Source organism: Populus nigra, chromosome 14, assembly GCF_951802175.1.
Source record: "Populus nigra chromosome 14, ddPopNigr1.1, whole genome shotgun sequence".
In the NCBI taxonomy this organism is placed as follows: domain Eukaryota; kingdom Viridiplantae; phylum Streptophyta; class Magnoliopsida; order Malpighiales; family Salicaceae; genus Populus; species Populus nigra.
The window spans coordinates 4685383-4701936 of record NC_084865.1 but is presented as its reverse complement, the minus strand read 5'-3'; the positions used below and the strand labels follow the sequence as shown (position 1 = coordinate 4701936).

Here is a 16554-nt window from a genome sequence, read left to right as displayed (position 1 = left end):
GGCCCCAGTGCGATCCTTTAAAAAAAAAGTTTAATGGGGCGGACAACGCATTGTTCGGCCCAAATATTTCAAAAAAAAATGACGCATCTCCTGCTTCAACTCAGAATCCGGTCACTGTGGTGGCCGGAAAAACATGGTCTGTCATTTTTTCATCTAAAAATCTTATTTTCAATCCATTTGTGACCAAAAACACCTAGTAAACACTCTAGAGACCTTGTTAAACCAATCCATGACTACCAAAAAACTGCACGAAAACTCGAAATCCACCTGGAATAAAATTCTTCCTGAGCTCAGATCTGTTGTTTTAGGTGGTTTCTAGGTAAAAAAAAACTAAACGTAACCTCCCTCATCATATAGAATATTTTGACATAAAAATCAACCATTTTGGTGGCCAGAATCTTCCCCAACGACCATTTTTCTCTCTCTAGACCAGAATCCGGCGACTCCCTCTCTCTCCTCCCAACAAAAAAGGATTGAAAAAAGAGGAAAATGAAGTTAGGTACCAAAATGTATTGTATTGAAATTCAAGGGACCGATCGCTTTATACCTAAAAAATATGGGGGATTAAAATGAATGTTTAAATGAAACTTTCAATTCGCCCTCATGTTACCTGAGATTTTCACTTCAGTCTCGTAGCTTTCAATTCAATCCTTTAGATCTTTTGAAAGTTAAGCTTTATAATTTTTTTTAATTTACTTTCTATGAATTTATCATGTTCTCATTACATAGGTCGCGAGTTTAACAAGTTAATTTAGGTTTACTTGGGTTTATAAAAAAAAATTCAATTAGTAACTGCTTTTTCTAGTTGGATTTTTTTTCAATTTTATCATTCAACATTGAGTTGGTTGGAAATTAGGCTTCATAATTATTTTTTAATTTTTTTCTATGGGGTTATCTCGATATCATGACTCAAGTTGCGAGTTTGATAGGTTAAATATGTTCATTGTTTTAGTACTTTTTTAATTGGACTTCGTATTTTTTTATTTGTTTTCTATGGAGTTATTCCAATTTCATGACCGAAGTTGCGGGTTTGGAAGTTTGATCTAGGTTGATTCAATTTATTTTTTTAGTCATTTTTTTCACCCTCCATCAACTCATTTTTTTTAGTTTTTTTTATTTCATTCTTCAATATTAGGTTATTTGATAATTAAACTTCCTAATTTTTTTTTTAATTTTCTTTATATAGACTTATCCTGATTTCATGTATTTAGTTTTTTTTTTCTTCTCAATTTCAACCTTCAATATTGGATCTGTTAGAAATAGAGCTTCATAATTTTTTTATTTAATTTTTTTTGAAGTTATCTCAGTCTCATAACTCAACTCACAAGTTTAATAAGTTAACCTAGATTGACTCAGATAATTTTTATGTTATTTTTTCTAATTCATCTTTTATCAATTTCATCATTCAACATGAGTTAGTTGGAAATTGGACTCTCTATTTTTTTTATATTTGCTTTTTATTGGATTATTTTGATCTCATGACCCAAGTCGTTGGTTTAGTTAGTTGATCGAGGTTGACTCAGTTCATTTTTTTTTGTTCTTTTTTAATTGATTTTTTTTTTCAATTTCATCATTCAATATTAGATTGTTTGAGAATTGAGTTTTATATTTGCTTTTTTTTTTTCATGGAGTTATCATGATCTCATGGATTTAGTTTTTTCTTTCTCGATTTCAACCTTTAACATTGAATCTATTGCAAAATGGAGCTTTAACTTGTTTTATAAAGTTATCTTGATCTTATGATTTAGATTGCGAGTTTAACAAGTTAGCCTAAGTTGTCTAGTTTTTTTTAATTATTTTTAATTGATTTTTTTAATTTCATCCTTTAATATTGGATTGATTGGAAATAGGGTCTCGTAAATTTTTTTTATTTACTTTCTATAAGTTATTTTGATTTCATGACTTGGGTTGCAGGTTTGGGATGTAAACCTGAGTTGACTCATATATATATTTTTGTTTTTTTATTTTAATATTTTATTTTTTAATTTCATTATTTAATATTGGGTTGATTAGAAATTAGCTTTCATAACTTATTTTGAATTTTTTTCTATAAGATCATCAAGGTCTCCTAGATCACATATTTAACAGGTTAAACTGGGTCGATCTAATATGTTATTTTTTTAATATTTTTTTAAAATAACTTTCAATATTTCATTGTATCAATATTTAAAAAAGAGTCTAATATGCATTATTTTTTAAGTTTATAATTAATTTTTTTATTAGAAAATAAACTATTAACATTTAGATATTTTTTATGTTAAAAAAAAATATACGAATGACAGGGAAGACGTAACTTATTCAATAATAATCAGTTGCTTGGCTTGCTTGGGCACACAATCATTGCTTCTGCCATTGATTAAAGAAATTATTTTTAATTTTAGTTGCGTTTACTTTATATACCTACAATTAAAATTGACTCAATAGCTTATAATATTTCTTATGATATAAATATTATTCCTCCTCAACCTTCCACAATCAAAGGAAAAATCCCTCAATTTTTGGATAAAATTATTAATTGAAAAAAAGAAATTTACTTATTCAATAATAATGATGTTCAACTTGATATTTATTCTTGGCTTTGTAAAAAACAGGGGACTCCTGCCATTTCTTGAAGCCAAAACTGCTGCAAAAAATGGTGGGCGGCCGCCGACCGCTGAAAGCCACGGCTTGCTCCTATTCCTATTACCAAACTACCCTCCCTTTCCCATCACTTTACCTCGTAGGAAAACATTAGTATTTTCTCAATTACAATCCATGTTCATAATTTTAAGGGATTGGAAAGAGTTCTGTTTTCTTTTTTGATTTTATGAATTTAAAATTTCAAACTAGTAAAATTAATAATATTTTTTCTCTTTCATTTTAATTTTTAATATTAAATTTGTTGGAAATAAAGTTTTATAAATTTTTTTATATATAAAATTGCTCAGTCTCATAACCCAAGTCATGAGTTTAATAAATTAACTTAAATTAACTCGAGTTATTTTTTGTTATTTTTTCTAATGAATCTTTTATCAATTTCATTATTCAACATGAGTTAGTTGGAAATTGGGCTTTCTATTTTTTTTTTTACATTTACTTTCTATTAGGTTATCTTAATCTCATGACCTAGGTTGTTGGTTTTGTAGGTTAGTTCGGGTAGATTCAGTTTATTTTTTAATTCCTTTTTTATTGATTTTTTTTAAAATTTCATTCTTTATTAGGAAGTGAGCTTCAATTTTTTTTTTCCAATTTTCTTTCTGTGAAGTTATTCTGATATCATGAATTTAGTTTTTTTCTTTCTTGATTTCAACTCTCAACACTGAATTTATTGGAAATGAAGCTTTAATTTTTTTTGTGAAGTTATCTTGGTCTCATGATCCAGATTATGAGTTTACTAGGTTAGCTCAAGTTGTATGAGGTTTTTTTGTTATTTTTTTAATTGATTTTTTTTTCGATTTTATCCTTAAATATTGAATTAGTTGAAAATTGAATTTCATAAGTTATTTTTATTTGCTTTCTAAGGGTTATTTTGATCTCATGACTCGGGTTGAAGGTTTAACAGGTAAACTTAAGTTAACTCAAATAATGTTTTTTTTATTTTTTTATTTTAATATTTTATTTTTCAATTTCGTCTTTCAACATTAGGTTGATTAAAAATTAGTTTTTATAATTTATTTTGATTTTTTTTATAAAATTATCACGGTCTCATAAACTGAATTATAAATTTAACAGGTTAAACCAGGTTGATCTACCATGTTTTTTTAATTATTTTTTTATTAAAAAATAAATCGGTAATAATTGAATATTTTTTATGTTAAAAAAAAATACACAAATGACAGGGAAGACGTAACTGTATTGGGAGCTTGGCTTGCTTGGGCACACAATCATTGCTTCTGCCATTGATTAAAGAAATTATTTTTAATTTTAGTGGCGTTTACTTTATATTCCTTAAATTAAAATTGACTCAATAGCTTATAATGTTTCTTATGATATAAATATTATTCCTCCTAAACCTTCCACAATCAAAGGAAAAATCCCCCAATTCTTGGATAAAATTATTAATTGAAAAAAGGAAATTTACTTATTCAATAATAATGATGTTCAACTTGATATTTATTCTTGGCTTTATAAAAAAACAGGGGACTCCTGCCATTTCTTGAAGCCAAAACTGCTGCAAGAGAAATGGTGGGCGCCCGCCGACGGCTGAAAGCCACGGCTTGCCCCTATTCCTATTACCAAACTACCCTCCCTTTCCCATTACTTTACTTCGTAGGAAAGCATTAGTATTTTCTCAATTACAATCCATGTTTATAATTGAATATTTTTTTAAAATTATCTAAAAACAAACCCTTAGTTTGAATTGATTTGCTTTGATCCAAGAAAACTTTTTATGTAATTTTTTTTTAAAAAAAGTAGTTTAGAATTTTGTATGATTCTATTATTTTTTTTAGGGCATTGGTTCCTTGGTATTGTTAGAAATAATTTGTTAAAATATGTAATAATGTATAGAACAAGTTGTAGCAAGAAATTAGGTTGAATTCAAGAGCTCCAAGCGACACAAAGCTTGAAGGGCACGAGTCAATCTTATATGAACAGGTGAAGAAAATGTGGCTTGATGGGATCAGCTTGAAGTTTCAACTAGTGGGGTCATAATTAAATTAATATTCTATTTTAAAGTGTAATAATCCATAGAAAGTGAGAACATCTAATCCGTGACCGACCAAAACATCAAACAAGACTAAGACAAAATAATATATAAGAAGATGCTAAATAACCTAAATAAATCGTCAGGCTTATCCACATTTGTAGATTCACCTTTTCCTATAATAGTTTCCAAGGTGAGATTGCTGCCATAATTCAGCCACCAATCCAGGTTTTCAGAAAGTGAGAGGAAGCAAGGTGTTAATTACCTCTGGAGTTTGAGAGAAATGTCTGATATTGCTATTTTGGTTGCTGAGGAGTATGAAAGGAGGGTCAAGAATTCAAGGAAGGCTGCAGGTGGAGAAGGAGACATGGAGATTAACTGGGTTTCCTGCGCTTCTGTCTTGGCTCAGAGCATCAAGAATAATATAGGGAAAGAAAAGATGGAGCTTCTCAAGTTGGTTTTGGAGCCTAGGAGCCAGGTGAGTCTGGCAGCATCTAATGGCTTCTTTTCTGCCTAAGCCTGAGGAAATTGTGTTTTATTTCCTTCTTTGACCTGTAATTTTGTACATGAAAGTGTTTTTGAAGGAGATTCTCTTCTTATGTGCAGAATCCCATGTTGTAAGGTTTGAGTTATAAATGAAAAAAACTTGTTCCAAGTTTCCTGAATTGGAATCTGGACTTGGGGAAATCTCTGTCTGTTGATTCTTGTGAGAAAATTATGAATTGGAACTAGCATGTGTACACACAGCACATTGCTCTCAAGTTATAAGCTTAAGCGCCCATCATTCCCCATCCCTGCTTTGTTTTCTACTCCATTTTTTTGCCCTTTTTCTTGCCAAGGACAAAGATTGGATCTCCCAATCAAAGTATACTCTGAACCATCCATGTACTTCGAATCTTGAAGAAAATGCCTGACCTGGTATGAACTACCGGCCTCCATTACTGTGTTCCCACAAGCTCTGTGATGGGTCGCAATGTTTAATCTTTTCTTACAGCTAAAGAGGGGTTTTTACAGGTAGCCTAATCCACCACAAGTTGTTCTTTTGTTTCTTTCTTTCTTTTTCAAGTCAATCTGAATGGAGTGCTTTCCAGCACTCCATTGCCAAGATTATACCATAGATTCATCCGGGCCGCTTATGGGCCCCGGTTCTTGTAACCTGGGATGGGCCCCTAGCAAGAAGAAAGGCCTATATAATAGTGGTATTAAAAAAAAAAAAAACAAAATTAAGGGGCCTCCTTAGCTAATTATATAAGAGAAGTAGGGACGTATATACTTTTTTAATAATAAACATTTACCAGTTTTTTAGATCATATGCTTGCAAACTTAATTCACCCAACCCTTCTATCTCTTGAAAGATTCATTATTTCATAAATACATTGAAAATAAAAATCATTATAAATATCTTTGTTTATAAGTTTTATTGAGACAATATTTTCATTGACCAAAAAAAAAAAACACAATTAATGTTACTTACACATGGTTGACTTAAATAACTAGTTCTCTCCTTTTCTTTTCAGATTGAGATAATATGCAAGGAATATATAGTAGCTAAACCATCGTCATGTGAAGAGGATAATGGAGTCATCATAGCACCCACCATTCTCTTTTAGCCGACCAAAATTGGTCATAAGTTCCCACTGCGTAGCTTTCAGGTGGATTTCATATTACAGTATAAGTTACTTTCTAAAATATTTTATTTAAAAATATATTAAAATAATATTTTTTATTTTTTAAAATTTATTTTCTATATTAACAAATCAAAACGATTTAAAATCATAAAAAATAATTTGAAATAAAACAATAATATTTATTTTTTTTCAAAAATATTTTTAAAACACAAAAACAAATAAACTCTTAATACTGCAAAATAAGCATATAACCATCATCGAGCACCCAGATGAGTGCTTGCATTTCAATTTCTATAAACTTTCACTTCAAAAAATTGTCTTGATTGCTGCCTCAAATTTTCAGTGCTGTAATCAATTGTTTGATATGTTTGTTATTGTTTTTGTATTTTAAAAATGTTTTTGAAAAAAATTAAAATTTATTTATTTATTTTATTGTTTTAAATTAATATCTTTTGATGTTTTCAGATTATTTTGATATACTAATATCAAAAATAACTTTTTTTTTTAAAATATATTATTTTAATATATTTTTAAATAAAAAATATTTTAAAAAACAATTATTACTAAACTTTTAAATGTGATGACAACTCACACACTGATCAATGTGAAACCGTGGACATTGGATCCATGTTAGGACATCAGTAGCATTTATTTAATGATGTTCCAGCTTGTTCGGTGAGCGTTGTCTTGTTTTTGGGTGTGATTTAATTTGTGGAAAAATAAACTGCATGTATCACACGACTCTTCATTGGCCCCACTTAGCTCTTTGAAAAACTTCAGTAGCATTTATTTTCCTTAATTACAATAGTACAATTGTCCTTATGCAAATACAAAATTTGTTGGACCTTTCTAAAACGAAAATCCATTTAATGAAACGGTGATTTTGCTGGTGAAAAAACAATGCTGTTTTCTTCGAAGCTCGCAAAAATGATGTAGTTTTGGTGCAAAACTGTGTCGTTTCTACAGTAAAAACTGGAAAAATATTTTGTGAAACAGCAGAAGTACAAAAAAGAAAAAACTACTGTTGAAAAATATGGTTTATTGAAAAACCACAATAGGGAATTGCAGTTTATTTTTTTGATTTTTTTTCTAATATATTCTTTAACATTGAGATGTCTTGTTGTGCCATATTTACAAATTGACAATAAAAAATTATAATTTTTAATTCAACTTTTGATTAAGACTAAAATTTTTAAATGATTTTAAATATCTGATTTTATTGAAGATTTCACTTGTTATAACCATAGTTATTAAACCCGTCCCGGGGGTTGACCCGGCCAAGGGGCCGGGTCCCGGGTTTCATGGGTCAACCCGGGTTAACCCGGGAAAATTAAAAAAAAATTAAAATTTTAATATTTCATATGAAAAAATCCATATAAATATAGATTATACATATTATGAAGTTTAAAAGAATATTTTAAAAAGTTTTTTATCCCACATTGAAAAAACATAACTTTTTTCATGGGAACATAGAGTATATATATGAAAGGGCTTCAAATCCTACATTGAAAAGATACTATGTTATCCTTTTAAGTTGAAGTATTTAAATCAAAAGGTTTTTTTATCCCACATTGAAAAAACATGATTTTTTTCTTGGAAACATAGAGTATATATATTAATGGGTTTCAAATCTCACATCGAAAAAACATAACTTTTTTCATGGGAACATGAAGAATATATATGAAAGGGCTTCAATCCCACATTGAAAAGATACTATATTATCCTTTTAAGTTGAAGTATTTAAACCAAAAGGTTTTTTATCCCACATTGAAAAAACATGATTTTTTTCTTGGGAACATAGAGTATATATACTAATGGGTTTCAAATCCCACATCGAAAAAATATAACTTTTTTCATGGGAACATGGAGTATATATATGAAAGGGTTTCAAATCCCACATTGAAAAAGATACTATGTTATCCTTTTAAGTTGAAGTATTTAAACCAAAAGGTTTTTTTATCCCACATTAAAAAAACATAATTTTTTTCTTGGGAACATAGATTATATATACCAATGAGTTTCAAATTCCACATTTGAAAAAAAAAACTGGGTCTCGTCCGGGTTCGCCCGGATCGCCCGGGTTTGGCTGGGTTGTTGCCACAGTCGGTCTTTTACTAAACCCAGACCAGTCCAGCCACAGGATCAACCCGCCAGGCCGGGTTTAATAACAGTAGTTATAACCATTTGAGCTTTGAAATATTCTTAAATTAGGTTTTGAATATGCAGTTTAAGCTAATCTTGTTATTTTTAACTTTTTAGTATTAAATTATTGGTTTAACACAACTAGATATTTCAATGTTAAAAGATAATATTAAAAAAAACTCAAAAATAATAAAATATACTATAATTCAAAAATGTGATTTGTTGAAAAACCACACAGTCATTTTTCAACAAACCACACTTCCCGACTATAATTTTTTTTACTTGTACTATTTTGCAAAATCATTTTTCAACTGTGCTAGTATTCTAGTTCTTTTAAGAGTGCTAATTTAAAAAGAAATATTTTTTTGCTGTAAATAATAAAATATACATAAATGAAGACTTGACCCAAATTGGTTCCCCGTCATTCAAGCTTTTGATTGGTCTCTAGTTATATATGCTAACTATATGGATAGACTAGAATAGCTAGAATTATTGTAAATATTTGATTGTATTTTAGTAGCTATAATTTCTTTATATTAGTCAATCACAGTCCTAAACTATAGGATTTAAAATTATACACAACAATTATTTATACCAATCAAGTTGAAAAGAAATGGAATCTAAAACCTTTTTCTTAAAGATATTAAATTTTTTTTTTTTAACTTTAAGAAGTTATAAGATTATTTATTTTATATTTATATTTTATATCTGATAATTTTATTTTGTCATATATTCAAACTAAATTTATAAAGAAACCTATTAACAAGTGCTTATATCTCATATTAATTCTCAATCACTAGGTTATTGTTATGGGTTGAACTAATTTTTTTAATACTAACAATAAAATAAAAAAAATCATAAAAAAAAAACTCAAACTTGTGAATTCAAAAGAAACTTGAATGACCGGTAATAATTTAATCTTGATTTTAAAAAATTCAAGATGACCAAAAATAAATCCATGACAATTTTTCTTTTTGTAAATATATGATAAATTAAAATTGAAAATGATATTTTAATTGAATTTTTTTGAGCAATTTATTATTTTTTATCAAATACATAATAATTGAAAAAATTGTTAAAATTAAACTAAAAAATTATAATATTATTTAAAAAACATTTCAAAATTAAAAAAGTGAGTGCATTAACATTTTTATGTTGAAAAAAAGAGAGTAAAAAAGTAGAAAAAAATAAAAAGAAAGAAGGGTACCGTGGCAGAACCCTTAGGAGAAGGCAAGACTCATGTGTCCAGCATTTCTTTTTTGAAAATTAAAACGTAGTGTTGTTCGCTTATCCAGATTTCAGCAGAATATTGGTCGAAAACTAGGTACAAAATTGATTTGTGTTTTTGAACCAAAACAACTAATTTTTAAATCAAATTTTCATCTCAAAATACTTGAGTGACACACTACAAAGCTCAATAAACCCTTGCGTGCCCTTTAAGTAGAACAAAATTGGTTAAAAACCAAAAATTCAAACGAGGGCACAAATCTTTCTACTTGTTTTGATAATATGAGAACCTAAAATAACCACCGCCAAACTTTTCTTATTAAATAAAACATTTTAACATTAAATTTAATAATTTTGATTGCCTGAATCACGACAACCAAAACCAAATACTCTCTCTCTCTAACCCTATTTTTCAGTGAAGTTATGTTTCTCTCTCATCCAAGGATTAAAAAAAAACTTTAGGACCATAGTTTTTAAACCCGGCCTGGTGGCTGGCCTGATATAAGACCAGGGTTTCAGGTTTTGACCGGGTCTCCAGGACGTCCGGGTCAATTTGTTTTTTTTTTTAAATCAAAACGATATCGTTTTGGTAAAAAAAACAAAAGTCAACGGGTTGCAACCGAGTTTTTGATCGAGTCTTGCCGGGTCAACCCGTCGAGTCAGCCAGGTCATACCGGGTTTTTTCTTTTCCTGTTTTTTCTTCAACCCAGCCCAATTCCAGCCCTGGGTCGACCCACCGGGCCGGGTTTCAAAATTATGTTTAGGACCATAATGAAGTTTGGTGAATACATGTGGGTAGCCATCAATTCTATCCTTATTTTACTTTTTAATGCTCAAATGTTTAATTTGATACTTTTACCATAATTTCAAGTCTTATTTCATGCAATTAGGTTAGAAAAAGGACATGATTGATAGAAAAAAATAAGTTAAAAAAATAAAATAAAGAATTGAATTTTTGAACCAAAATAAAATTTATCTCAGAATATTAGATTGACCATTATAGTTCTTCATGTTTTTCACTTTGTTTCCTGTCATTAATGTTTCCAATCTTTGAGAAAACTTTACAAATTTGTTATTAATTTGACCTTAAAAGGATTTCATTGAAAAAAATAAATAAATAAGAAAAAAAGCTACAATAATTGTCCTAGGAATTTTAGCATATGTTATAATGTTCTTTTATAAAAAAATAATAATTTTCTTAGTCGTTGTGTTGCACGAAAAAATGTTACTTTTAAGTCAATAGAAAACGAAATAAATATTTAATGGTATTAGGCAGCCTTTGTGATGGAATGGTGGAAAGCTGAAACAAACGGTACAGTTTCTACAAAGACCGAAAGACGTCATTCGGTTAGTCCTTATTAAGGTTGGACTTGCAATAAAACTTGCTGAGTGGGGCCTTTTTCCTTCTGTCTGTAGTTGTAAGAAACTGGGCCTCGCTGGGCAGTATAACAAGCATGGCAAGTTCGAAGAAAGTGTTGGAAACTTTGTGTCAATTATGTTTTTAAAAATTTTATTTTTTTTAAAATAATTTTTATTTTATATTTTAAATTTATTTTGATGTGTTGATATTAAAAATAATTTTTTTTTATTTTAATATATTTCTAAATAAAATATATTGGTGTAACCTTGGAAGAAAAGTTACAAATTTTAAATAAGAGAAATCTTTTTATTTTTATTTTTAAAAAAATTTTCGAGAATGAAATGATAGTAATCTCTCAATTGGTAGGAGCTGTTATACATTAAAAAAAAAAAAGATGATGGAAGGTCTAATAAATTTTGAACTACACAACGAAAATAATATAAGTCCTTCCCTAACATTAAATCCTCATCTATACCTCTAATGATCTAAACCTAAAACCCCAGCAAGACTCAAATTTTAAGCCCAGCATGGAACAAAATCCAAGAAACACAAAAGTGTAGGTAACAAGTAAATTAGAAAAGTCTACGTAAAAAATCACCATATAATGCAGATAGCATGAAGGTAGCGTCATCATAGCTCCCGCCATTCTCTATATGATCTTTGAGCAGATGATAATTGGCCACAAGTCCCTCCGGCAAAACCCTAGTCCTGCAAAGTGGGCATGTAGCCAGGTATTCTTCTAGCCATTTGTCAAGGCAATCCTTGTGGAAAGTGTGCTTGCATTTCAATTTCCTTAAACTTTCACCTTCCAGGAACTCAGACAAACACACCGCACATTCTCTTGATTCATGATGCCTCAAGTTTTCACTGTAACAAATAGTTGGGTTTTTCTCTTCAACGAGGTTGAAATATTGAGTGGTAATTATGCGAAAAAGTTTATCAGAATGTGTGACCATACTTCCCGGCACGGCGGATCGGATTAGGAGGACAGCTCTTAGAAGGAGGAGATCGAAAAGGGCTATGGCCATGGTGTAGAGGTAAGAGAGGAGCTGGAAGAGAGATGCCATGGTTGCTCATGAAGAACGAAAGAAGGGCTTAAAATCAAAGTTCATACAACACAATTACTTTACTAGTCAATGTGGGTTCAAGCACAACTGCTTCTTGTTGGGTCCATTTTCAATATTTATTAAAATTAAGACATTGATGTTTGGTATGGAACACAACTCAACTAACGACAGGCGAGGAAGCCCGTCACGGTATTACAATGCACATCTGACCGGAGGTGACTTCTAAGGTCAAGGCGAAGCCGCTGGGTATCTTACAATCCATTAATGACCCCACTTAACTTTTTTGGAATTTAATTATTGTTCACGATAAGATATAAAGTTTTTGTTTTAAATACCGATAATTTTGCTAAATGGACTCTTCTAGTTTTAGCTAGGTTGTCTAATTTTGTAAATCAAATTTGTATACGTGCAGACAGAAAATTATATATATATGTTGTGTTTATTCTGGATCACAGGATTATGTAGAGGTTGGTCGTAAGAACCGTAACAATTTTTTTTTTAATTAGTGAGCAAATATAACTTATCATCTCTACCTGTATGGACCCCTCTTTCTTCCCATTTTATCCAGTTTCCACAATTATTATTATTATTATTTTCAGATGTTCTTTTTGAAATACTTTACATGTTCACACGTTATTTCTTCTCTGTTTCACATGAACATAAGCATTGCTAGCTGCACCTAAAGTTTAGGATATTATTAGTTTGACTGACGTTACATAAAAAATAAAAAAACATTTTATTTAAAAAAAAAATACTTTACATGTCAGATATTTTTTTAACAAAAAATAAAAATGAATATCTAAGCTTGTCAGACATTTTATTTACATAAAAAATTCTAAAATATATATTAAAAAAATTATGGATGCATCTAATTAAATAAATCAAGAATGATTTATGTTAATAAATAAAAAAAAATCATTAATGATAGCAAAAGATGAAAATGAAAGAATTAAGACACAAATATAAATCAAAATATTTGACCTTATAGCACGGGTCATTTACCTAGTTGTGTCTAATAATTTTGTTCATCAAAATTAATTTTTTAATTAATCAAATGATAATAGAAATAGACAAACATATGAGATTGATTGAATAAAATCAAAGAGAAAAAATATATTATACAAGGTTATATATATTAAAAATATTATCTAAAAAAATTATAGATGAATTAGAATAATATCTTTTAAAAAATAAATATATACAAAATAATTTAAAAACCATTATCTAAAAGAGGCTAAATAAACAAAATAAAGAAGAGAGAATGACTATATATTAATTTAAGTATGAATTAAAAAATTATTTTAAAAAATATATATTAAATAAAAGGTATCAATTAAAAAATACTATTTTCAAAATCTGTAAAATAAATTATATATAAAACAAATAAAAAAATTAACGTGGCTCAATCTCCAATTAAATAAAGTTTAAAAAATCCAACTAAAAAATATTATTTAAAAAAAATTAAATGAATTTGGAAGAATATTTTAAATTTATATTAATTTTTCAAACTTATAATTCTTAAAATCTTAAACCCTGAGATAAAAAAAAAAAAAACTAAAACCCAAACTCAAGTTAGGACAAGCAAGGAAGTTCATCAAGATACTACACTGCACACATCTGATCTGAGGTAACCTCTATGGTCAAGACGAAGCTGCTGGGTATCTAGAACCCATTAATGAACCCAATTAGCTCTTTTTTTTTTTAATTAGATTAATTATTGTATATAAAGTTTTTACTTTAAATACCTAAATTAACTCTTTTATTTTTAGCGAGGTTGCTTAATTTTGTATATCAAATTTGTATACATGCAGACAGAAAATTAAATCTTCAAACTAATTAGCCTCGTAAACGAGAGAGCGCAATACCTAGGGAGCATAGCTTGATCTTCAAATAATTTATTTAGTGATGATTGATTATATGATATTGGTTGATTTTTAAAATATTTTTTATTTAAAAATATATAATAATAATATTTTTTATTTTTTAAAAATTACTTTTGAAATTAGAATATTAAAATAATTAAAAAAAATTAAAAATTTAATTTTTTTTTAAATATTTTTTAAATATAAAAATAAATAGGTATTTAATCTCGCAATAAATGACCCTACTACAGCACAATTGACATTCAGTGGCAACTGTGAAAGATTTTAGTGGCATTTGTAAATGTCACTAAGAATTTTATAAGCTTTTATGCAAATGCCTTAAAATAAATATTGACAAAGCAAAATATTTGATAAAGCAAGGCATTTGAAAATGTCATTGACTTTTGCAATGTCATTTTACATTGACTACAAATGCCTTGAAAGATACCACTTTTACCATAACTAAAAATGCCACTATAGCCAAATATTTCATAAATACCGTTAGAACCATACCAATATATTTAAATTTTACCATTTACATTACTAGCTATGAATTAATTTCATTTAAATAAAAGCAATTTAAATTATAATGCACTTTCAATATTATCCAATGCGTATAATACTAACATATATACAAGAAATAAACTTCACATATACATCACTTGCAAAGGAAATTCCAAATAGTTCAAATGTCTAATATATAGTCATAGAATAAATAAGAAAATAAAAGGCCTATCAAATAGTATTATAAATTCTAATATTTTAGTTTTTAGAATTAGATGAAATTAAAAATTATATTAAATAAATAAATAATGGATTTTTTCCATTTTTTTCAATTTAATTTATTTTTTATTTTAAGATTTGATCCAATTTTAGAGCTTAGAATGAATGAGGATCAAAATCAAAATACAAAATAAATTTTATATTTAATTGAATGGTAAAATTGAAAATAAAAATAAATTTAGTAAGAGGATAAAAAAAAATCAAAAGAATGAGAATCAAAATTGACATAAATAATAAAAATAATTTTTTGATTGAAGGGTGAAATTGAAAAGAATAATAAGTTTTACAAAAGAACTAAGAAAAAAACTTAAAAATCAAAATAAAAAAGACCAAATTGAAAAATATAATACCATCAATTTGGGTTGACACGTGTCGTTAGGGGATTAAGATCAATCCAATCTGTCATTGTCTCAATAATATTTTTTTTAAATTGTCATGAATTGTTTTTAAAAAGTTAGGCCATGTTTTTACCAGTCATCAAGATTGCATTTGGATTAATAAAATCAATTAATTTAATTCGGGTTACTCAAGCATGGTTTAGTTGGAAACTCAAGTTAGACAAAGAGTTAAGTTGTGAGATCTCAAGATTGACTCATTAAACCAGATTTAATAACACGATCAAAAAATTCTTCGCGCTATTAACATTTGTTTTGACATTTAAAAGAATTTGTTTGACTTGTAGCGGAATGCGGATCAATAGACTAGTTAACTATAAACTAAAAGATGAGGAGGCTTTATTATGTTCTTCCTCACAAATCACTATTCATTAGAATAATGTTTAATTTTTTTTCTTCTTCTTTGATTCCTTTTCAATTAATGTTTTTGTTTTTAGTTTTATCCTTTTCCTTTAATATTAGATTTGTGTTTTATTGAGTTTCATCCTCACAAATTACACTTTCATGACACGAATTGCGGTTATGATTCGGGTGAGTTTTGCGGGTTAGTTAGGTTTACTTGTTTTTTTTTAATTATTTTTTTTAATTTTATCCTTCAATATTGGATTGATTAAGAATTGGACTTTATATATATTTTTTATTTTCTTTCTATGGATTTATCTTGGTCTTCTTATCTAGGTTGACTCGGGTCATTGTTTTTGTCCTTGTTTTTACTTGATCTTATTTTCAATTTAATCCTTCAACATTGAGTTGATTGACAATTGAGCTTCATATATATATTTTTTTTATTTGCTTTCTATTATTAGGTTATCATGATCTTATAACTCGAGTCGCAGGTTAAACTAGTTGACTTTTTTTATTTTTCTTTTTTTAGTTTATTTTTTTTTCAATCTCATCCTTTAATATTAGATTGACATAGAATTATGCTTCATAATATTTTCTAGTTTGCGTTATAGGAAGTTATCCTGGGCTCATAACTCGCGTCATAAGTTTGTTTGGTTGACTTGAATGGTTTTTTGTGTTATTATTTTTTATATATTTTTTTAAATTTCGTACTTCAACATTGGATTGATTGTGATTTAAGTTTCATAATTTATTTTGATTTGCTTTTTATGAGGTTATTCTAGTCTCATGATTCATGTTTGGAAGGTTAACCTTGGTCTACTAAGGTTATTTTTTTAATTGAATTTTATTTTTAATTTCATTCTTCAATATTGGGTTGATTGAGAATTGTGTTAAATAATTTTTTTTATTTGCATCTTATAAGGTTATCAGAGTCTTATAACATATGTAATAAATTTGGTAGGTTAACCTGAGTTGATTCAAGTCGATTTAATATGTTGTCGTTTTAATATTTAAAAAAACCAATTTTATCTTTATTTTTTAGTTGAACTATATTTTTATCGGTCATCCAGATTATCTTTAAATCTGTCAAGTCGACTAGGTCACTTCAAGCCAATCCCTGT

General features: G+C 28.1%; 1 protein-coding gene across 1 annotated transcript; it reads right to left on the bottom strand.

The window, feature by feature from the left end:
• Nucleotides 1–11553: 11553 nt before the first annotated feature.
• Nucleotides 11554–12048, bottom strand: LOC133673319 (E3 ubiquitin-protein ligase RHA2B-like). Its single transcript, XM_062094054.1, has one exon. The coding sequence runs from the start codon at nucleotides 12046–12048 to the stop codon at nucleotides 11554–11556; it is 495 nt and encodes a 164-aa protein (XP_061950038.1).
• Between the last annotated feature and the right edge of the window lie 4506 nt (nucleotides 12049–16554).